We start from the raw sequence: 24443 nt of genomic DNA, 5'->3' as shown, positions 1-24443 counted from the left end.
ACAGCCTCTAGCATGGCCAGAACAATCCAGTAATAGCATGGCTTTTTCCAAGAATGCAAGCCACGCTTCCCTGGAAATGTGATAAGGAAGCAGAAGTTCAGCTTTGTGAATTTAGGAGCTTTTGTTCTGGAAATTAAAATCAGATTATGTCCACTGAATGGAGTGTGGGATTTTATTCTGGATATTTTGGGAAGATGGGCAAAGGTAACGGAGTAGGAAAGTCCAGTGTATTTCACACTGTAAGAACAGAAAAGTGATTCTTTGCTTTTCCTGTCCTTTTCATTCTTACATCAGTAGAAAGTACTATGCCAAAGTAACTCTATAGTATGTGAGAAAGGGTCATGCTAATTGTAATCCCATTAAGAAAAGTGTGCCACTCCCCATCCCCAGAAGACAGAGGCAGCAGAGTACTGTAGTATTGCAAAGGCCAAATGTCTGTATTTTAATAAGTTAGAAGAAATCCAGATATAGAAGCCATAGAGTCACTGGAATGTTAACACGTTAATATATTTTAAAGCAAATATAACACAGTGTACACATAAGAACCGTTTAATACAAAGTGAAAACCATTAGATGCACCTACTAATGCAGATTTTTGGTTATTTTCAGCTCTTTCACTGAAACTTGGAAACAATGCTCTTCATTTCAGTTACACCATGTCAGGCGGTGAAACGGATCTATAGCAAGCAAATCACTGCCTTTTTCACTCACCTGGGAAAGACAGCACCACTGCAATGATAGTCTCTCCAGAAGGGCATCCAAACAAAACAGGCTCTGCACATTTGCCCCACTTGCTAAGTTATACAAGAAACCAGATGTGAATTGATTGCTGCTTCTGAATAGTAAAACTCAGTAAGTGCATCCTTGCTGTACAAAAAAGAAATATTAAAGTGACAACATAGAAAACTGGCAACAGATAACCATGTCTGCCTAACATATACACATATGATACATAATTGTGGCCATGCCGGCCAGTATGTATGCCTGTTCATGAGAAAAGCTTTAATTGCACATATTAGAAAAATGAACAAATGCTTTTACAGAGCAAAGCACAAGCTTTGGTTTATGCTTAGACAGTGAACATTAAATCTTCCATTTTTATTATACCATCTATTAAGAAAAATAGCTGTTTCTCTATGAATAAGCACTCCATTCCACAAAATGAAATGAAGCTCAATGTCTTATTCAATGAAACCTTTAACTGTATCTAGACTGGGAATGTAATACATCTTTATTGAAAGCTACTGAACTACAAAAAGTTTGACTTATTTAATTCACAGTTCCCCAGCCCTCCCCCCAATTTTAAAATGCTGCATATATAAAAATAACTCCAATATGGCACAAAAGTGGGATTCTCAAGGGAAGGCGAAGGATAAAGGAGAGCAAAGGGAAGCCTCCACTGGCAACATCAACAAATTGCATACAGTCCAAGAGGAATTTGCACCCTATACAAAATGAGCTTCCCTGTGTTCCAGTTCTTGGATCCTTTTTGGTCTCAGTCTCTGGTAAGCAGGCTTCAGATCTGTGGGGTGAATATCCTCTGGGCTAGCTTTCTGTTCATTTGTGTTCTGTTCAGGATCACCTGATGGAAGTGCAGAGCTCCTAGCCAGTTTCACAGTATTGTCCTGGTGAAGCACAGAGCTAGCACTGGTTGGTGCACAAGCTTTAGCAGAAGAACCATCTCCATTTTCTTTTGATTTGTTAGAGGGTGGTTTATAAAATGTCCCGGGGGGGGGTTGCAATGTTCGTGGTGCCCTAAAGGCAGCAAGAGGATTAACATCAGGACCATTCTCTTCTGTTGCTGTCCTTCCTGACCCAACAACAGAATATGGCTTACTAGGAAGAATGGCATTAGCTGAATTGTTACCAACACTGCATGATGAAGATAAAGCACCTGCAGTTCCACTCTCAAGTGCTCGGTTCTCCTGGGGCACATTAGTCACAATCATTGCTGTCCTTGCTGTGATATCGTACTGTTTATATTGCTTGTCCCAATTTTTTCGCAGCATCTGGGTGTCATAACAAGGAAATCTACAGCAGGTATTACCAGCAGGGAGTGCCTTCACCTCTGAAACCTCTTCAATAGTAGGGCTCCGGCCCAGCTTCTCTGAACTTACTGCTCCTGCATTTCGTGAATTTCTTTCATTCAAAACACATGGAGGAAGTATTCGGTCCACAGGCAAGCTCACAGGGCGAGAAGCTGCTTTTGTCCTTGGAACCCGCAATGGAACTTTGGTAATCTGACGGTTAGGTTTTGCAGGAAGTAAGTTAATTTTACAGCTGTCTTCACCTAGAGAAATTAATGGATCATTGTCTTTCTCTGAAGCTGGACTCACAGCATCACCTAGAAACACACAAATAGATGTGACTGGATCTTTGCACCAAATATAAAGAGAAGTCAACAAGACTTTATTAATGATCCCTTTGCAGTTAGTATTTTAATGGGATAATAATTTTTAGGGATAGCCTATATACATACTAGGAGCATCCTACTCTAACCAAATGTTAACTTTTCAATAGCAGTAAAACACATACTGTACAGCTGTAACCAAGGAAGACATCAAGAAGAAACAGCCAAAGAGACACTATATTTTTTTTGGCTGGTGCTCTCCCATCCCTAAATATTTTCAGCTTGTTTCAGGATGTTGCACTGTAAATGTACAGGACATGACTGAACTGGTAGCATCAGCTGAAAATCAGTATAATTAAGAGGGATTATGGACAGCTAAATAAAGTAGATGAAATCATACCTACATTAAAACAAACCACTGTAGTAGCACAGGCAGATAAACAGAAAAAATGCAGAGTTAGTTCGGTTAGCAAACCTGGTTTTTTTTGAGCAGAAATATTGATATCCAAAATGCTCTTAGCTGATGATTCTGTCAGAGAATTACTCTTCCCAAAGCCTTCTGGTTTAGTTCCTGTGAGCAGCAATGATACACATTCGGAGAGGGGGAAGTGGTCAAAACACATTAATTGCTGGGTATTAGTTTGCAGCATCATAGTGGATTTCAAAAATCTACAGTCACAGTGGAATTATGGCTTTGTTTTGTTTGATTTTTAAAAAAAAGCAGAAACCAACACACTGTTGTATTCTCTAACCAAATACTTTAACCTCCAATTCCATAAACACAGGTTTCTTGAAAGCCTTTGGAAAGATTTAATTCTCTGTTCTTCTTACAAAAAGAAACAGCATATCAAGCAGTGATAAGCAGGTTTTATCACTTGCTTCTGTCTAAATTGAAGAGCTGCATGCACTATAACCTAATGCATCGAGGACTCCTTATTAAGTCACTCCCCAGAGTCAATAGCATACTAACCAGTTACACATGGATCTGTGTGTTCTTTTGTATTCTTGCTGTTGTTCGATTCCAAAAACAGTGCAGCTGTTTCTGAAGCTCTGCTTTCACTCGGAGCTATCAGAATACCCTGCTAACAAAAGTCAGAGCAAAAGTAAATGAAAACTTGAGAGAAAAGGCACTCCTTAACAAAAAAACCCATAAAGATTTACTAGAAATGTGCTCTGGAATGCTGCAGCATTTAACACAATAGTTAAGATGGCACAGGTAGCACTGTGGCAGCACAAGAATAGTCACTCACTTCCTTTACAGCAACAAATGATTTCCTCTGCTGCTGTGGCTCCTTCTCATCTGTTGATAAAGCAACTCTGACTGTAACAGCTGTTTCTTCAGACTGAGATGTGCTCAGAAGTGGCTTCAATGAAACATCAAATATCTTTTCATAGTATGTTATGAGCAGCTCCACTACTCGGGCCTGATAAGGGTAGTCCACAAGTGATGACAGCGAAGCTGTAGCATCAGTTTGACGTGGTCTGATCAGAGTTGGGCCAAATATTATGCCAAGGTTGCTGGCTGACATTTTATTTTCATCAGCCTGTTCTGTAACTCTGCATAAGAAGGGGGAAAAGAAAAAACAAAACAAACCTCCAGGAGTTAGAGGTTTTTATTACTTTAGAAATATTTTAGATATTAAAATATTATGTCTAAAGAAGATAAAATGCAATGAGAAACTGGAAGTGGGTTTGGTAGGCAGGCTGAATCTTCAGTGCACACTGCATTTAAGAGCAGCTTGGACTTCCCACACAGGGTGATTTTATGTCCTATTTGTTAATATTATCTGTGGCTATTTGGCATTTTTGTTGTTGGGAAAAAGAGCATCTCTCGCTCTCAGTAATAATATAGCTGTGGCCCACTTCTGTTGGTAGTCATCAGCTTGGTACACCATCATACAAACCAGCATTTGGAGGACAAGGAAGTAAAATGTAACTGGAGAATAGTCATTTAAGACACATGATACAAGTTCAGTTTTCTGTAACAGCCACCAAATTGCTGCCCCGCCTGGGTCACATCACAGTTTAAATCACACCTAGGTTCCTGCACGTGACACTGGTTACTACCGACTGACCACAACGCTAGCAGTGAATCAAGGATAATGGAGCTCAGTGCTTTCCCTGCTTTATTTCCCTTTCATATTCTTCTCTCGCTTGAGAATTCATTACATGGAAAAAAGAAACAGCAAGGGAACAATGCCTCCTAAGGTATACATGTCTTCCTTTAAGTCATTAAAAGGGTACAAGAGATTCCTAGCATGCAGCATGTAGCAGTTTATTTTTCACAATCAGTTTGCATTTAAAGTCTTTTCTCACCTGTGAAGGTGTCCAATAAGGTACTGAAGAGTGTTATAGTTTGGTACAGGCAGTTGTTTCAGAAGATCTTTAATTTTAATGATGATCCTATTCAGTTCAATACAGATTGACTGCCTTTTCTTTGATTTGGGACTACCTTTAGCATCGAACTCCTCATTGATGTGCTGGCTTTCTTTTCCAAGTCCAATGAACTCATTATAAAGCCGAAACAAAATCAACGGCTCAGGAAGCTGAAGAAATAAGAACATTTCAAAATGAAAAAAACCCTGAATTTTAACTTAGTTTCCTTCCTGATTTTCTTCAGCTTTGTCTCATCTAGCTTCTTTTCTTTGACGATGACGTTGTTTAATATCCTTGTTCGTTAGCTCAAAGGCCAACTTTTTCAAACCCAATCCCAGGTAACAAAAACACTCCTTCCTACACTCTTCTCCATAAATCTTTTGCTAGCCCTTTCCCACAATAACTTCAGCACTGAGCACTTATCAGTACTTTATTGAAATAAGATTTAAAGAAAAAAATAAGATTTCAAGAACGTGATTGCTATGAGGGAGGAGGTTACACTGCATATGCTCAAATAGCATGGTAATAGAGCAGTTATTTATTCTTCCAGTCTTTGACAGTATATCAATAGTATATGATTGGTTTTAATAATCAAACAGGGTTTAACTCAGTATTCTATCTAAAAACATCTTAACCACATGTTTCTAGCACTGCTCCTGTATTTAAAACAAGCAGGTTTACCTAAAAGCCACACCAACAGATCAGCTATAAAGGAAGTAGTAAGACCAGAAGAAAACATTTTATTTGATATTTGTCTTTTTAATTGTAAGCCCTATTCAAAATACAGCACAGTACCCTAGTATTATGTATGTAGTATGCTACCTTCTTGAATAAGTAGGCAGGGTACATCTTAGTAATTTTTCAAAATCACTTAATGGCAATGATCACAGGATTGGAATGCTCATCGCTGACAGCCAGTGTAAGGAAGAGAACAGGACTATGCAGCTAAGGATTATTTCTTTCAGGACTAACAAGTTTTCAGTGACACAGTAATTTCACTTGGCAACATTCCAGCCTAATTTTTTCAGATAAATATTGAAACTGGTTTGGAAAATTCAATCACGAAGCTTTACAGCTCCATTTTGAAAGACAGACCCTCCATAATGAACACATCATAACCATTCTGAGCATTTCATGACATTTTCGATAGTGGATATTAACAGCAATATATCAGCATCTGTCTGCATGAGAACACAAGAACGTGGGAATCTTTTAAGCTTCACCTAAGACAAGCAAATTCACTAATCAGAAAGGTTTTAGAAATTAAAGTTTCACTACGAGTAGACAAACAAAAGGTTATTTTGTGTATGGTACTAATATTTAAGGAGCCATAACACCCACATGGAATACATATTGTAATACCAGCAGCTTTCCTGCCCTTGTCACAGGCTCCATGTGCAAATAAAGAAGCCTTCTGCAAATATACAAGGCACTCATTTAATCTTCTACTGTGGGACTACTGAAAAGGATTTTTTTTTTCCTATTGTACTGAAGAAATATACTACAGTACTTCAGTTTTCCATCTGGCCTCGCAAGTCCATACCTGGCGGAGATATAGCTTGAGAACATTGCTGATATCATGTGCATAGAGTTCAGAGAGCTCAACCAAATCCTTTCCATTTTCAAAAGCTTGACAAAGCTTTTCAACTCTTAATTTGGCTCCATTCACACGATAGATGCCCTGAAATTAGAAGACCAGCACAACTCTATTTCATTTTGAAAGGACAGCGTTGAACAGAGATATTGACAGTACAGCATTAATACCCTAAGAGAATTGGTTTTTTTAAAGATTGTCTATAAAACTTAAGCATGAACAAACTTGAATATACCTTGACATTCAGTGCTCTGCTTTCAATTTCTGACGTACACTTTTTGATGATGAAAGGAACGCCATCGGGAACATTTTTAGCAGCTTGGGCAAATTCCACTCCAAACAAGTGAAGCCTTCCATGAAGTTTTTTGTGCCCACATTGAATAGCTAAAGTCTCTAAACATTTTTTATGGCATGCAAGTGAACACTACAGGGGAGATAAAAAAAAGCACACGGTTTGATATAAATTGACACCACAAGAAACATCTCTGATGTTTATCACCCCATATGTGAGCAAAAGGCAAGATTTATTAGTATGTTGTGCCTCTGCTTTGAGTTCAGTCATTATATGAGTCACAAACTCGATAGTGTTTATACAGGAACATAATTCAAGTTTCCAAAACTCTCAACTTTACATAAGTGCCAAGCAGAAACGTAAACTAATTTTTAACTTACCTCCTCACATTCAGCTCCGTGAAATACCACTAAGCTGTCACACTCTCTGCATTTAGATGGAGCTCTCAGCTTCCGTAGTTTGTGTGTTTGTGCTGCTTTTGACATATTAGCATTTCTAAAAGGTCCTGGAGAATTTGCAGTTTCAGATGTCAGATCATTTAAACCTGGAGAGAATTTCTCTGTTATAGTCTTTCTAATATCTACTATTGGGACAGTATTTATTCTGATTTTTTAGAACTGTGGTGCAGAACACAGAATTCTGTAAGTAATAGCAACTATCAAAGTAATTAAAAACACTTCAACCACAAGAAAGCAAAACTACATTACAGTTTACATAATAGACTTATTAACTATCACAGAATCTTATACAAAAGTGTAATCAAATGATAATTTTTGCATTTTTAAGTATTCCAGTTTTCTCCGGTATCAATGACGTGAAAATATTAGGACATTTAATTCCAGCTGCCCTGCAGTTCAGGCAACGATTCATAAAAGTTTCATTTTATGTATTTCAAAGTCCTGTATGAGAGGATGAAATATGACAATATGCTTTGGCCTGTAGTGTTTCTGAAATACTTAAAAAAAGAATACTTTGCAGCAGGGAAGAATTAACATACACTCATATCAGAATGCATATGAAATTAAAAAATTAAATGAAAAAAATACTGATTCTCAGTTTCCTATAACAACATCAAACTATTTTCTAGAGGATTCTACAGCTAAAAAGAATAGCAGCTGGCCCTTTTTGTGTCCAGTTCTTTTCCAACAGTTTACTTAAAATGCTACCAACAAACTCTGGGAACCAAAATACTTTGTTTTGCAGATAAATTAAAATTAGCACATACAGTTATTGTCCAAAAAGCTTCTTAAAAGCTCAAGCATTGATTAAACAATACCACTCCAAGTGAAAGTTTGCATCCATTAACATATTGCCATGCTTTGAATCTTGATCTAAACTAATATTGTTAACCACAGATTCATTCCTAGAAGGCAAAGTATACATTTAAGAAATAAGGACTAATTGAGTAATTTCTTAGGGGCTTTACTCAGCAAGTGCCACAAATATATGAAAATTAGTTTGTGAGTACTGTAGAACTATTCCCATAGAACTGTTTCTGATAATCTAGTTATTCAGGTTTCAATGCCTGTGGCAACATTGTCTTTATACAGTCAAAATTAATTTGAAAATTAGAAATGGCCTGGTCAAATCTGGGACAGACATTACTGAACTTGCTTATCTTAGTTGAAAAGGGTAGGATCTCAGCTATTACCCTAAACACTTGGAACTATGTTTTTCCAATTTTCCAATTACCAACTCTATGTATCTGTGCATTTTACTTCAAAGTTTAGAAGTTACCTTACATAAATCAGTGCTATGCAGCTAAATATAAATGCAAAAGTCTCAAGGGAATGGTTAGCAGATCATTTGTTTTACCTCAAGAGGGTGAAGACACTAGAAATTTTCAGCAGCTGCCCATATAGTTAATCTAAATGTATAAAGACAATTCTGCACCACTTCATTAAAATGACCTGAACATTATTCCTCAGCTCTCAACCTCAAGTAGATGCACACTGTATTGAAAAACAATGCTGCTGGTAAACACAGCCTTGTTACAGTACTTTTATTAAGCACATTAAAAAGAAAAGCCACAAAAAGCAACAAAAAGCATCATCTGAGGTCTTCAGGTATGGAAACAACATTACCACAGTCTGAAGGAGATGGTGGCTCTCTATCATCAAGATCATCTGCAGATGACATAGTACCAGTGGAAGGTGTTCGGGGAAGTCGTCTTTTAAAATCCCCTGGCAGATAAGAAAAATTTTCAGGAAGTTGTAATTATCACTTCAAACTGACCGTTCATTTTCACCATATGCTCTGTTCAATACTTGCTTATCTAACAACAGTATCTTTTTTAATGTAAAACAGAGCAAAGAAAAGACTGCTCTGATTAGTACAGCAGTGAATGGAGCTGTACCTGGGCTGGCAGATGGAGAATCCATGGATCGTGACTCACTGCTTCCCCCTGCACTTTCAGAATCACTGCACATTCCTCCACTCTGGTTGCCAACTGACCATGATCTGAACGGTGGTGGCCCTCGCACTGCTTTTGAAAAGAAAATCCGCTAATTCCAAATATCAAGGACAAAAATTACTTTTTTTATTTAAAGACTATTGATTATATTCAAAATAGGAAAATATTGCAAAAGTTACGTGAGCATGCAATGTAGTGAAAAAAAGCCCACAGCAGATATTCCTTTAAAAGCTTCAGGATGTAAGAAAACTAATTTCAGAAACTCGATATTTGTGCTTTTACAGAAGACCTAAAATCAACACAGCATTTAGAAAACCAGTGGATTTTCAATTGTTAAAGCAAATTGAAATAGTTTAGTCCACTGAGTTTGACAGTACTTGCTGTTTGAATTGCACCTCACCTTTCTTGTCAAAGAATCTAGGTATGCGTACAGACAGTTTTCCATTTGTCCTTCTTATGCTCGAGTACATACTATTTTATAGGCTTCAAACTCTATAATACATTTTTAACCCTTCAGTCCTATATTTCTGACTGAGATATCAAGCATACTTTTAAAAAAAAATTTTTTTTTATTTATTTAGAGACTGAGTTTCATATGAAATACAGAAGAATTACCTTGAATATCTGTGTTGCTGGAAGATCTCTTCTCTCTAACCTTTTGTGAACGACGATAAATTGGGCTTCCCACATCATCTAATGTCTGCACAGGAAAGTCTCCTGAACACTGAGATAAGTTACCATGTGATGTATGGACGCTGTTTGTTGATTGCTTATTAAAAACCCTTCAGGAAGAAGAAAGTAATTTGAAGAATGAATAAGACAGAAATTAGAGAAAATCAATGTATTTTTTAAATCACTGAGCATTAAAAATGCTTCATTTAGTTACTACTCATGAACGTATGTACTTGACATGTAATTTTTTTAAGTCCAAATTAAAAAAACTATTTATTTTTTATTAAATATGTGCGTTTTCTCCCCACGTCATAAATCAGCTTTTCCACCTCTCTGTATGGTATTATAAACATTATCTTGCAGACTTTGAAAAAACAGCCTATCTGTTCATCTGACGATCAGAATAATTCAGAAGCCATTGCATTCCATGGTTATGGTTTCCCCTCCAAAAGATTCTCTGCCCAGCCATCAGGACCATCCACCTATAAACATACAGGTGTTAATATACTGTGCTTTTTAAAAAGCACAGAAAATATGTTGAAGCTGTCAGAGTCAATCTGTTGTGAAAATCTACTCTCACAATAAGGACAGAATACTGGTAACAGTAATTAGTGTAAAATGCTGAAGCACCCTGTGGACAAAATGGCCCGCTGGCCAAGCTTAGCAGTCAGGAAGCTGTTGTTCCTTAATCAGTTCTACCCTATCAAGCGTAAGGAAATAGAGACTGAAAAACATTAAAATTTGCATTTGTTCAAGCTACTGCCCCTTAAATTAATGCAGACCTAAACAATAAAAATGATCACTTCAAGTACATGCAGAATCACAAGGCCATGATAAAGATAACAAAAGGTGGAGAGAGAGAAGAAACACACTCCTATAAATCTTAAGGAGTAAACAGCTGGGAGAGCACACAAAGAGTTGGAAATTTCATGCTCATCAGTTTCTCAGGGAGCTACACAGTTAAATCCCCCTAAGTCAAAGTTTATGAGTACAGCCTAAATCAGTCTTAAAAGGCAGGAAATTTATAGACAAGAACTAAGAATCTCAGCTTTAACTTTGAATTTCCTGGTTTTTGTTGGTAGAAGTCTGACTCAAGCATTCATTTTTTTGTATTTAGTTTCCTTTTGAAAAACGATGACGACGCTTTCCTGTAGAACTGTGAAACACACAGATTGGAATGAATATTCGAGTGCTTTAGTGCCAAGATGACTATTAATTTTACAAATTAAAGGTGGAAAAGCATTTGGCATGCTGACACAAGGAGTTGTCTTTTTGTCTTGAAGTCTTTACTTCCACATTACCTGGATGTTTCACAGATTAACAGTAAAAAACTTCCATTTCAGACAGATTGGAAAAAAAAATATTTACGTTATAACATGTCCCTACAAATGGACTCTGAGCTTTTTTTAGTCACATTGCATGAGACAGAAATCAAGCAACACTTCCTGCCAAAAAGTTGTCCAGTGTAAACAATATGAAAGAAGCTACTGTAGCAGCAAAGCTTGTAGAAGAAGAAAATTAGTTTAGAAAGTCTGAAGAGGTAGTTATCAAATACTATTGCCACACTACACTACCAAGTCCAAAATTTACATTTTTCCTATTAACCAGTGTCTACATTAAAATAGTAACAAGTCAAGTCTTGCACAACAACTGTCAATGTTTTTAGCAGGTCTTATTGCAATGAAATGACAATCTGCTTTGGAATGTACAGACAGGTTTTAATGTCAACATTATATACAATCTACCAAAAGATGGGAAAAAGAACGGTAAAGCAGGGTAAAATACCAGGATTCCTTTAATTCCTCCAAAAACGATATTTTATCATTAAACACTTTTGCCTAATGTTCCATTCTAAAGCAAGCAAATGCCACCTGCTCTTTGGGACTTACCCATCAACCTGGGAGCTCTGGGTTTCCAAAGAGCCTGATTCCATAGGAACACCATCCTTTGGCAAACTTTTCACAAACTCTGAATACTGCTGACCAGGGTCATAGAGTTTGGCGCTCTCACAGAGGGACTGGCAGTTAACTGGAAGAGATACAACCTGAGCATGCTGCAGCTGGAACAGGTTAACTGTTGCCTGTTGGGGGAAAAAGACTTTCATTATCTGTAGATCATTTACTAGATATTTCACTTGCACTTTGCTCAGCAGAAATTATCCCAACAGAAGATTTTTTTAAACAATAAGACTAGAAAAATTCCAGAAAATAGTAACATGTTTGTGTAAGATTCCTGAAATTCACTTGTAAAAACTTGATCTGTAATACAGATACTAGTACTTCTCTTCTCTCTGGGTTATTGACTCCTTTTGGTAGCAAAGGCAATTCCAATGGCTTCCCCCTTTGGGTTAATCAAGATCAACAGCAAGTTTTTTTGGCTACCAAAAAGGTATTTTTCATGCTCTGGCGGGGAATCTGAGTCAGCATTACAATGATGAAGCAGCTGGAATTCCAAACCCAAGTGAACTCCATATTGCCTTATAAAACAGACAAAATTCTATCCTGACAGACAGATTAACTGCACACTTTCTTCATTAAATTACATAACTTCTAAATGATTTTATCACAAGCCAGAGACCAGAAAAGGGGACTCTGTGTGGCTGCTTCTTCAGCTTTGCGGCTGCAAAGGAGTTTGGAATTTATACTTGAACTGACAAGTCTGTCTAAGCTTTCTATTGGTCTTACAGGTTGGTTTTGGGGTTGCTTGGGGACAGGGGACGTGTGTTTGTTGCTTTATTTTCCCTCTCTGCCCCGGCATTAAATTGTCTTTGCCTTATCTTAAGAAAAAAAAAAAAAAAAAAAAGAACAAAAAAAAAAAGAACCATTTCTTGACATAATGTGTTCTTAAAGCTTTTTTAGAAATTGTGCATATACTATATAGTAATATATCAGAAAGAGAACACCACAAATAAATGAAAAGTTTTTCCTCTGTCCTTTGAAAACTTTTTATTTTAAGCGGTAACACTATAGATGGGGCTTTCTGTTACTTTTAACAATATTTATATATCTGTGTGAAATATATTTTAAAAACTATGCTTACAGCTTTAAGAGTAAGATCACACTGGTAAATAATCTCCCGAAGCTGTGTTAAAACATCACTTTTAAAGCTTTCCAAATCACTTCTTTTTTCTTCAATCTCTGCCATGCTTGCTTTATAGTGCTCATTGGCCTCTTCAGCCTGGAGAAAACACAAGTATAAAGGGTTGGTGGACTGCAGGCCTTGATACTAGAAGCAAGAATAAAAAAACCCCACACCACATGCTTGTAATTGGAGATTCCCATTTAGGGTAAGAACATGATTAAAATTAAAATTATGAACTGAACTCTTTCCACTTAGGAAAGAGTTACTTACTCTTTCCACTAGGAAAGCATGAATAGAACCAGCGTAGGCTTAACTTTAAAAGCAAGGAACAAAAACTCTTTACTTTTTGAAGAGCTTCCTCTTCCAGCCTTCGTTTTTTTTCCAGTTGCTTGCTGACATCTTTCACAGAGCTTCCACTTGAGCTGAGATGTTCCTCCTCAGCACGAGCAGTGCAGGATTTTGCCTTTTCATACTCATCTTGACGTTGTGTATATAGCAACTTTGCTTTTCGTAGAGCAGCTTCCAGCTCTTGCTGCAGAATGCAATGAAAGACAAAGCAGAAGAATAACTGATATTAATTCTTCAGTTATTTAATGTGATGTTTAAAGAGGCTGTTATGCACAGGGTTGTATGCTGCAGTTCAAAGTACACAGTCATTGAAAGACGACTGCTTACAAATACCAGATTGCCATCAAATTGGCAGTTATGTGCTACTTTCAATAAGCCCTATAGATGGTACTTGTGAATGTAAGTTCATAACAGCCTAGTTTGAAAGTTTCTTCCTTTTGATGAATTTTAGACTGAATCGTTAGATATGAAAGAATTACCAACCATTTTTTTCTGTTCTCGCTGCCAAAGCTCCTTGATATCTTTCCTTTGTCTATCCAACTCATTTTTCCTTCCAAGAAGAGGCTAGATAGGAAATATTAATAGAGTACGTTAAAGGCTTATAGGCTGCAAGTTCATTCTTTTAAATATTCTGTGGTGTCACAAAACTTTAAAAACCCTAAAGAATATTTTAGACTTTTTTCTTTAAGCTTACCTGTACAAATTTGTTAGACTGAAGAGCAGCAGCTGTTTGTTGCCAAAGTTGATTGTTCTCAATATCATTTTGAAAAGCATTAACGAATATTGATTGGAATGGCATATAATCCTAAAATTACACAAAACACATTAATGTTCTAGGTAAGACAGAGATATGCTGACATTCTAAAAGTCTGTACAGCTGAACTAGATTTTCAATTAAAATTAGTAAGTATTTCTATGTGTGTGGAAGTCAGGTATGAATGTAGAAAATTACTGATCGCTCATCTGCATTTCATTTTACTAGGAAAAAATTCTACAAGTCCAAATCACAAAGCATACAAGATATCAGACAGAAAAAGAGCCCACTGTGAAAACTATTCTGCATATTCAACAAAAATAATTTTATATATCCAAATTTCCATAGGAAACGGAAGACAAAATACAGAAGATCTTTTAACCAGTACTTTAAGGTATAAATCAATTCTGTATCAACTTAAAAATCTACTCCTTCATATCCCTGAATTTTACTTTTGGGCAAGGCATTCAATACTTTTGTTCAATACTAAGATTTAAGACTAAGATAAAGCCCCTAAGGTGTACTCACCTGGTGTCCAACAATAGCTTTAGCAGTTTCAGCCATTTTTGCTAAGTTTCTAGAACACTCCAGTTCTGTTAAAAAAATTTCACAGTTATTGTTTACACTAACAGTTGTACCACATGCTAAATGCTTTTTACAGTCTTCCTTTAACAAATAGGCTACAGAGGGGACCACCTTCACTTTGTTACAGGCCTTTAATTATAGGAAATGTACGATAGTTCTGTCCACTTCAGTGGAACAGCTACTAATTTAGAAATCACATTACTGACAGTCTGCAGCACAGAGGCCTGACAACAGATTTAATTTCATCATGACAAAGCTGATTAAATGCCAGAAAGAGCCACTCACCCACGCTAAGCTTTTTTTCTACCCATGCGACTACATCCTTGATATATTTTGACAATGCTTTAGCATAGGACAGAGCTGATTCGATCCCACTGTCATTTCTTAGGAGCATGCTATCAACCTCCTCTGCTCGAAGATGTCCTGCAAATAAAGCATCGAACACAAACAAGTGATTTTTAGACATGACCACACACTGAGAGCAAAGCCAGTATTAGCCAACTGTGAATGCTTAAGCAGCTCTGATCTTGAGTTGGTCTTTAATGCTAGTTGATTCTAAACAGGACTGACAGAGGTTTTAGAACAAATTAAAGGGTCATAGTATTTTATCTGGGGTAGTCATTTGGTCAGCATAACTTTCTTCAAGAAAGTGACCCAACAAAACACCAATCATATGATGAGATACAGAAGAGCTTCATTTTCCCCCCCAAAAGGTAACCAGGTTAATTATTTACAAAAGAATAAAACCTTTGAAATAGCTTTTTTTTTTTACAGTGAAGTTTTAATGGCAGCATGAGTGTAAAAAAGTGACCAAGCAATTGACTTAAAACATTTTTAGAAGAAATAAACCCCACAGATTCAAAGTGGTGTTTATCAATGTTAAGTGAATTACCTACCTTGAATATCATCCCTTTCATGCAGTGAACCCCCAGACTCCACGGAAAGATTTTCAAAAGACTGGTGTACAAGAAAGAAAACATTAAGTTAGCAATGAAAAGCTCTCACTGGAACTGACAGGCTAACCAAATAAATGGCATTATCTGCCCCTTTCCTTTTTTGCAGATAAGGCAAACTGCACTGTAACTCCCTTTCAACTAAGGCACAACACCCTCTAACCTCCCACAGCTGTCAAATGAGACATAATAAATAGCAAGGAATCATTATATACCTCTAAATCAACAATCTTGAAAGGCTGTGATGAAAGAGTTAAATATCAACCAGATTTGTTGAAGAATTGAGTTCCAGCTTTTCTTAGATCACTACCTATCTTTTAAAAACCTTTTCATACAGACCTGATGTCATATACATGTAACAGCTGTCATTCTACGAGCCATTAGAATCCTGTATTTCTTCCTCAAAGGAATAAAGTTATTTCTCCTAAATTACTTGCAGGTGTGCACTGTAGGCACAACATCTGACTGTAGCACTTGCTAATGAAGCCCTGACAATCAATACAACCTGACAGAATGTAATCCAATAATAAAAGGAATGTAGCACATCATGCCATCCCTACCTTTGTCCTCATGCTGCATTTTGCTACCCCTTTATTTGTAGGACTGTGCTGTAGACCTGACTGCTCAACACATTTAAATGAATAAAAATTTTACCTAGTAACCACTTATCCCCTTAAAAACCAAAAAAAAGAAAAACAACAAACCCTACATAATTTTAAATGGAGAAACTAGTCTTCACAACTTTGAAGCACAGAGCAGACAGAAAACAAAGGCTAAGAAATAGCTGCAGAGTGCCCTTAAGCTCTACTAGAACAGCTTGTTTGTATTTAGACTTTGGAGTTGGTTTATTTTCAGACATTTGCTAAAATGGAGCACAGTATCAATGATGCAAGTAGTTTTGGTTTGTTGGGGGTTTTAAATGTAACTGAAAATGGATCATAAATCACATAAAAATCCCTCAAGAATAATTGTTTACTTCACAGCAAAAGCAGCTTTTCCATAGACCAAAACATGAAAGGTATTAATCATCAGTTGAACATTGAACAGAATTAAACTATAGTCTACAGAGCTGCTCCATTCCTAAAAATGGAATACTAGTATAAGTGCTGTCTACTATAAGAGAGTTTTAACAAAATGGAAGGGCTCTTCCAGAACAAATGGAAAATCTATCCAAAGCTGTCCATCAACCAAACTGTTAAAAAAAATAAAATCTTAATTTAACAATGGATCAATATTCAGTTGCAGAGGCAGTTTGAACATTCCTAGACTTAGTTCAGATTTTATAAAACCCCATATTTTATAATAGCTTGAAGTGCTTATTAGTTATGGTCCTAAAAATTACTTCTCATTCTATAAGACCTAAATCACTGCAGTCCTGAAAACTGTTCAGTCCTTTCCAGTCCCTCAGGCACATAGACTAGTTAGGGCAGCTAATCAAAGATCACTCATCCTTTCACATTCACCCCACTGTAAATACGTAATACCACGTTTTGAAAGCAAACGTGAACAAATGCTTTCACATATGTCCTACAACTTATTATCAGAACTTGATCCATATAGCTTGCACCCTCAAGCAACCAATGACTCATCCTGGCAGTCCTAGCAAAAATGAAAAGCTTGACTTCTAGATAAGGTTTCACTTCGAAATTCAGTGAGGCTCTTTCTTTTTTTCCCCTCCCATTACCCAAGACTCTCACCCTGACAGAGGCAAATCTCCTCATACATTTTGAAAGTTTTATCCTACTCCTTTATTATGCTCTTAGATCTGCGTAGCATCAAATAGCATTCAAATAGCTCGCTGAGTAATGAAAGGTCAGACATGTCTGTCTCGTCTCTTCCAGTATATTGTGAAGCACTTCTGTTTTTAATTAAAAAATATCTTTGCTTCCACCTTGTATGTCTGGTTGCACTATGAGGGCTAAAATGAGAACAATTACATTTGCTAAGAGGGGGTATACATATCATTTAACTTAAACTTCCAAGTGGAATGCCTGAAGTAAAGAATGTAGACTCCCCTGCAGTCAAGAAAAGCAAGATCAGTGCTGCCCACCCCCTTCCTCCTTGGAGCAATCCTCAACAGCTTAGTTAGGGTAGTTCTTAACTAAACAAGCAATTAAAATCTTTCTCCTTAATCAACCCTCAAAAAATTTACATGTTAAATTCTACCAAAATGTTACGCTCTATCTGTTTAAGATACAGCTAGCTGCTATGATCAACCACTGAACATAAACATTTACAGGAAAAGTTAACACATTTTGCATTTAACTCCTTCTAACACTCAACTCCTAGCTAGCCTCCAAATTACTGTCTGAATTGCAGATCCAAGTGAAATGATTAATCTGTTAAGTGTATTTATTTGCCTAAATGAAAAGACACTTAAGAGAGATTTCTAAGAAATTGAACTATGTTATCCTACTTCAAAATTTATGATTGCTTACCTCCACATTAGGAAAAGCAAGAGACATAACAAAGAAGGGCTTTTAAATACAAGCTGGTGACTTCTGAAGCACCTAGAATAGAATTCCTTCTTCATTTCACTGTATTCTAATTTCCCCTTGGCCTTCCCCCACCCTTGTGTTCAGAAGAGTGATCTTTTAGGTAATCATTCACTTCACAATACAATATATAGAACCATCTCATTCCACAGGCATATATTTTTGAAAAGCAAAACCATTTCAAGATTAAAATGTTGGCAAATTTATCACCTTCCTTCTCCTGGTGAATCAATTACATGAATTAGTACTTGTTCCAATAACCTCATTTAACTTATATGAGATGCTGGCTTTTATGTTATTTTATTTCATACTTTTTATCAGCAACCTGATTCTAAGTTTGCTGGAACCAGTTTTCTGCATAGCCTACTTTTCCTCCATATTGTTTATGAAGATGAGTTTTGTAGCAACTACAGAAGTAGAACTCGTATGATAACCCATCTTTCTCCCATGTGTGTTATCAAACATAGTGAAAATTTAAAAAGACTACTTCTCAGCTGTAGCTGCACAGCATTACTGTGATCAAGTCTGTGTGAAGGAATGCTGAGCCTTAAGTATGTTTCAACAAAGCCTTTAAAAAAACCCACAATCTAAAATTTTTAACCTTGCTACAACTTGGCTTGTCATATGCACTACTTACCAACTGCATTTACCTTGCATGTAACTTCTAATTTTGTTTGATTTACTTGAAAGTGTGCTTCTAGATACACGAAAATTCAGAACAGAATTTGGAACTGAGCATTTTTCAGTCACACCTTCAAAGTGTTTAAAGGTGATATTAAAATACTAAGGTTTTTCTTTGACCTATAAGTTGACAAGTATCTTAGTGAATTGTTGCTGAAACAGTTACAGCACAAGCTGGGCTCCAGAAGAAGAAAAGGTTATTTTGTAATGAATATTAGTCTTTGAAAGCCAAAAAGAGGTCATTCAACCTTTAGTTTCTAGGTTTAACAGGTACATTCTAACTACTCCAGCATGTAAATCATTCAAGTATCTTACTTTTAAGTGTTTATTTATTTTCAGTTGACCCCTACAAAAATCTCAGAAAAAACTGCAGCAGGTTATCATTTACATATTTGAGCACCAGCTCTATTGAGTCATCACTGTCCTTTAGAACTGAGAATACGTTCAGGTATCTGAAACCTTGAATACATATTTTTCATGGGTTTAATCTAGTTTTAACGCTCAGATGACTCCAAGTGTCCCATCCCCATGATGCACAGAGTTTCAGTGGAAATGGAAGTCTCCTTTAAAAGATATCATTCCACACTCCAAGAGAACGTGTTCAGCCTACCCGACTTCTCCGAGATACAGGAAGTCCCAATGACGAGCCATTGTCTACATCTCCCATAAGGAAGTCTGAAACCCTGCCAGAAAAACAAAGAATTGAATTGTGTTACTTCATTACTTTACCTCACCAAGCAATTTTGTATCACTGAAAACAAAAATCCAGATACTGTTTCTAACATCCTTTAAAAGTTTTGCAAACCATCTTTAGAAGTAGTCTTATATTCCCTGTCATTTCTATACCATCACAGATTTCCTTGTTAGGGAAAAACCAAACACACACTCAAAGCAGTAAAATTGTTCTAGATGTGATTAACTTAAATTAGTTTGTTGGCTAACATTTGACCAAAACAAAACTAAAGTTTTTGTTGTTACTTAGTCTTAATTTGATTCAGTTCCACTGATCTCTTTAAAAACTCCTTCTGCATTCCAACTTACACGTTTCCAAAGGTGAATGCCAATGTTTCAATGGAAGAAAATATTTCACTGAAGAATTCTCTCTTGTTTTCTTCGTTAACTTCTTTGAAGTTCACCGCTTAGGGAAAAGAAAGTAAACCAAAGGGTGAGAGGTGAGGTCAAGCAAGCAGGTTTACCAGGCCTAAAGACAAATTTTATATGCAGTCTCCTACAGAACATGCAACATTATACTTTTCTGAATAATTGAAAAAACACGATTTTAAAGAAGATTAATAAGAAAGTAAACACTAAAGGAAAGAAATTAACACAATCCAGATGCTTCCCACAATGAAATCAGATTACTGTTTCACTTCCTGTATCTTCCCACTTAAGAAGCAGCTTTGTGTGGGAACATGTTGGTAATGTGATGGGAAGAGAAAAACAGTCATTTACCAAAGAGTCAAATCACACAGCAGCAGCAGCACCACCGCCAAGCAGCTCACAAATGCAGTCAGGTATTTGAAAAACTGTTTCTTTTCTGAGTAGAAATTTTAGAGTTCAGAACAGGAGCACTCATTTATGGTGTGCTCCCCCCAAATGTATGCAATGCAGAACACAGCATTTCTGACTTGAGTACAAGCAAACAGAAAGGTATCAAAAGGTAGTGTCCATTGCAAAACCCTTTAATTATTTGCTCTAGAGTCTGGCAAAAGCTCCTCAGTTTTTCCTGCTAAAAGTGAGGAAGAAACTCAGCATAACAATTGGTGATCCAGAATAGGAAGAGGAGCAATGCTGAACAAACTAGATGGTTAGACACTCAACACTGAACCTTTAGCACACTTCCATGACAAACTGGAATAATGAGACAAAAGAATGATTCATCCAGAGTTTCTATTGACAACTACTAAACAAGAAGGAGGACGGAGAAAGAAGAAAAAAAGCACAACCATTTTTGTCTGTTTTCAACTTCACTCCTTAATCACTGGTGACTGGGAGATTTTTTTGTAGAGAAGTCACATACACTCCTTTAAGCCAAAGTTGTGCCCTCTGGATGGAAGTTTTTCCCAGTGTTACATTGTGAGAAGTAACAATTTCACATTAGCATTTTTTTAAAAGCTTATTTTTTTTAAGCAATGCATTGTTCTCAATTCTCTAGATGCTTAAGTCACACATGCTTAACGTCTCTTTCAGAGAACTAAAGTGACACACATGCAGGTAGTTCACCCCATTCATCACTTTTTGCAAAACCCGTAACAAGGTTCATTTATGTATCTTCCTTACACTTTGAGTATAAATATGGGAATAATGGGCTACAATGACTTCTGGAAGTAGCAAAAATTAAAATCATGTTAAATTGTTGCCCATTCTATACACTTTTTCTTAGCAAATTAAATTAACAGGCTTTAATCTTAAAAAGTATTCAAACTTCCTGCCAGGTGCCTAAACACTAATGGGTAACAAACAAAGAAAGTACAGTAATCTACTCCCCCATTAGACTTCCTCTGTGAAAGGAAAAGTTTTTAACCAGTAAAGTTTTACAGTTAAATCCATTCCTTTTTACACAGCATGTCAACAGACCTGATCAACATTCTTATAACTATTTCTATACAAAGCTATTACAGAAAATACATATTCTTCTCATGGGCTATTTTTACAATTACTTGCAGATATGGAATAATATGTTTTAAGAAGCCTACAGCAAAAAACAATCACCACAGATTACAAAAACATAACCAGTCTCTCTTGCCCCAGTTAACTGCTAAACTACAGCTTCTCCTACCTCTTTGTTTGCTACACTTTGTAATTACATTAAAAAAATGCCTCCGGCACCTTTGTTTGAAATGAGACTTAATAGAAGTCCACATATGAAATTTTTTTAACAAATTTGTAAATAGCAGTGACTTTATTTATTTTTTTAATATTCAGGTTAGTTGTAAACCTCAACTTTCCAGAAATAATGTTACCTATAAATCCAAATAAATTCCAAATCATTAAGCAACAACAGTTACTATGAGACCTATTGATTACCAGCCACTAATGACTGGAAAAATCATTTGAGTGCCGGCATGAAAAGCAAACTGTTTCAACATTAAAAGGAACTAACAAAAACTGTCTATACATTCAAAGCACTTACCACTGAAACATTTGTATATCCATTAGCCACAGTGCCTTCAGAGAAAGAGCACTTCTTTCACTTAGTTAACAAGACATTAATAGAGAGAGTCTTTCCCTAAAGAAATGCCGTCTGTTTCACTCTGCCTTCCTGTTCCAGGAAGAGTTTTGTTAAGCTTTACAGTTTATATGCCAAGCAAATCCTTTCCTTTCAGGATCCATCACAAAAGGAATAACCAATCTCAAATTTTTCAGAATTACCACTTCTCCCAAAACAGGTTAGTTCAATTTCTTAATAATTCAGTAGGATACAAACAGCTTTCTTCTAGCTTACCACCAATGGAATGCTGATGTACTTAACATCAACTTTAAACCACACACTCTCTTTCCCCAGGACATCCTGACTGCACACAATAGCTCCTGACAACAATGAACTATAGTAATCCTGCCATGTCTGGAAATGACAACTATCTATCTATAGTTCTACAGATTTCAAAGCACGTTTACAGTTTGACAACCCTTTTAAGTAAGATTTCAGATGACACATACTGAACTTAAAAAAAAAAATCATATGATAGCGGTACATTAAAATCTAGTATCTGAAATACACACCTATCTTATAGTGGATCTTAATTGCCAAAGCTGTCTTCAAACTGAGGTGGGTTTGGCAATCTCGTCAAAATGCTGTGTGATGCTGCAGTTTCAGTTCTCCAGTCATGCCATCAAAACCTTTTTGAATCAAGCACAGACCAGGCTGGGGAACCCAAAACAGCCATGGAAGTTTTGGAAGTGAGAATCCCAAGAGCTGAAGCACTGCCTGAGGACATTTGAGCAATGCTTCTGAAACTACCAAGAAGAGGCTGACAACTGTCAAGACCAAAGTGCAACCAGGGCCTTTAAAAGGTGATGGACAGTTCACCATGATCACAGCACAACTCACAGGCACACAAGGCATGGGACACAGCCATGCTAGAGTGCAGAAGTTCACTTGCTTCCTCAACCCCCCTCCCCATGGACACGTGCAGGACTGGCAGCAGCAACACCATCCTGCCAGCTTCTGCAGAACCTGGACAAGGCAAAACCAAGCTTGCAGAATTTGCACTTTTTGGGCCAATTTTTTCGTACCTAATAGACTTATGTGGCAAGATCACCATTAATTTTTTTAGACAGGAATACACCTTTTATCCATACTGTACTAGCTGACTTTTAAGCAGTAAGCAACTGGATGACTTCTTGGATCTGAATACCTTTGCAACAAATTTTATTTTTAAACTCCCAACAACGCCTTCAAGAACCTTTCAGAACTACTTCAAAAACAAAACCGCCACTCTAGCAAACAAAAAAACCCCAACCAAGAACAAAAATAACCATTCCCTCTCCCAAAACAAAGACTTGTAACACTTCTTGTTATTGCCTCTCTTCTTTAAAAACGTGTAAAATAAATGGGGGAGAAGCCTGAGTAGAGAGCAGTACTACAGAGACCAGAAAGAGGAAGAAGAGTATTCTTGAAACGTCACAGCTACAGAGGATCAGCAGGCTGTCCAGGCCCCACTGTTGTACTTTTAGTTATTACTGCCATATAATTTCACCAGCCTGTACTTCCTACCAGGTTGGGCAGTCTCCTCCACTTGAGCTGGATGCCAACAAGACAAGTTTGAGGAACTGTTTCCTTCTTTCTCCATAATAAATTTTGCTCTGAATTTACATCACAGATACACCAACAAAACTGAAATTACTTAATCTTCCTTGAGGTATTTCATTTTGATGCAAAACTTCTACAAAAAACCTTCATGCCTAAATAGGAAATTTCTACAAGACAAGTGCAATTTCAGCTTCACCAGGAATCTGTGTCCATTCTAATGATTCAGTTAAGTCAAAAGGTGTAATTTAGAACAAAAGAACAGTACAAACTTGAATGTGGGATCAGGAGAATCATGTACTCTGGGGCCATCAACTATTCAAAGGCACTGGGTGGGAAAATAACTCCAAATAGGATGGGGTGCCAGACTGGGAAGTGACTTCCAGAAATAGGAGTCTAAACAGGTTCCAAGAAAGATGCTTCATTAAGTTGCAATCCTTCCAGGTCAAGTGAGATGACATTTAAAAGACACTCTTTATGAAGCACTCAAGTAGGCAAGTACAGAGTCCAAAGAGGCCCAGTCTCAGACATCATGTCTGAGATATAACCAGAGAAATCACGTGTCACATCCCATCCCGCACCCCTCCACACCATTTTCCTTCAACCTCAGTCCAAAATGGTACAGGTCTAACATTATCTATTCTGTCAAGTATCATTATCTTTAAGAATATTCAGATAACATAGCTAGTTTTCCCCTCAATCTGTCTAAAAGGAAAAGCATTAGGCATCCAAAGCAGAACTACAAGTACATTTACATCATTTTCATTCTAAGATCCTGAGAAATGGCTTAGAGGCTTGAAAGAGGGACAGAAGCACTCTAATTTTTGCTAGCAGTAATTTAAAGGGGGTGGCCTACCTGCACTGGACATTATGTTTAAAGCACAGTACAACTTGTCAGTTATGAGAATACTTCAGAAGACAGAGTCACTGAGGTTGCACAGTTATTGTAACTGACTTAATGAAGAGCAAAAGGCATTCATTTGTTAAAATAGCAGTTTGTCCCTATATGAAGTTCCAAAGACAAACTAGATTTGAAACCATGGCATTATACAAAGACTCAAAAAATGGAGGTGGAATCACACATAAATCCTGGTTTGTG

The 24443-nt window shown here is 36.8% G+C and overlaps 1 protein-coding gene across 7 annotated transcripts in view; it reads right to left on the bottom strand.

The window, feature by feature from the left end:
• Nucleotides 1–416: 416 nt before the first annotated feature.
• ARHGAP29 (Rho GTPase activating protein 29) overlaps nt 417–24443 on the bottom strand; it is a 49587-nt gene continuing 25560 nt past the window's right edge. For 3 of the 7 annotated variants that reach the window (XM_027651445.1, XM_027651444.1, XM_027651446.1), the window contains exons 4-23: nt 19636–19732; nt 19205–19277; nt 15362–15422; nt 14751–14888; nt 14409–14473; nt 13821–13931; nt 13610–13690; nt 13122–13310; nt 12737–12874; nt 11587–11777; nt 9641–9807; nt 8969–9097; nt 8697–8795; nt 6993–7156; nt 6556–6744; nt 6270–6407; nt 4667–4896; nt 3601–3907; nt 3321–3432; nt 417–2344 (exon numbers count right to left, since the gene is read on the bottom strand). In XM_027651445.1, coding sequence (XP_027507246.1) covers nt 1446–2344; nt 3321–3432; nt 3601–3907; nt 4667–4896; nt 6270–6407; nt 6556–6744; nt 6993–7156; nt 8697–8795; nt 8969–9097; nt 9641–9807; nt 11587–11777; nt 12737–12874; nt 13122–13310; nt 13610–13690; nt 13821–13931; nt 14409–14473; nt 14751–14888; nt 15362–15422; nt 19205–19277; nt 19636–19732 — 3578 coding nt within the window. In that variant the 3' untranslated portion in view covers nt 417–1445. The remainder of the gene's footprint in view (nt 2345–3320; nt 3433–3600; nt 3908–4666; nt 4897–6269; nt 6408–6555; nt 6745–6992; nt 7157–8696; nt 8796–8968; nt 9098–9640; nt 9808–11586; nt 11778–12736; nt 12875–13121; nt 13311–13609; nt 13691–13820; nt 13932–14408; nt 14474–14750; nt 14889–15361; nt 15423–19204; nt 19278–19635; nt 19733–24443) is intronic. The other 4 variants (XM_027651447.1, XM_027651449.1, XM_027651448.1 and 1 more) reach the window with 4 other exon arrangements.

This window comes from Corapipo altera, unplaced genomic scaffold (assembly GCF_003945725.1).
Source record: "Corapipo altera isolate COAL_440 unplaced genomic scaffold, ASM394572v1 57, whole genome shotgun sequence".
Classification (NCBI taxonomy): Eukaryota; Metazoa; Chordata; class Aves; order Passeriformes; family Pipridae; genus Corapipo; species Corapipo altera.
This window is presented reverse-complemented; position numbering and strand designations above follow the sequence as displayed.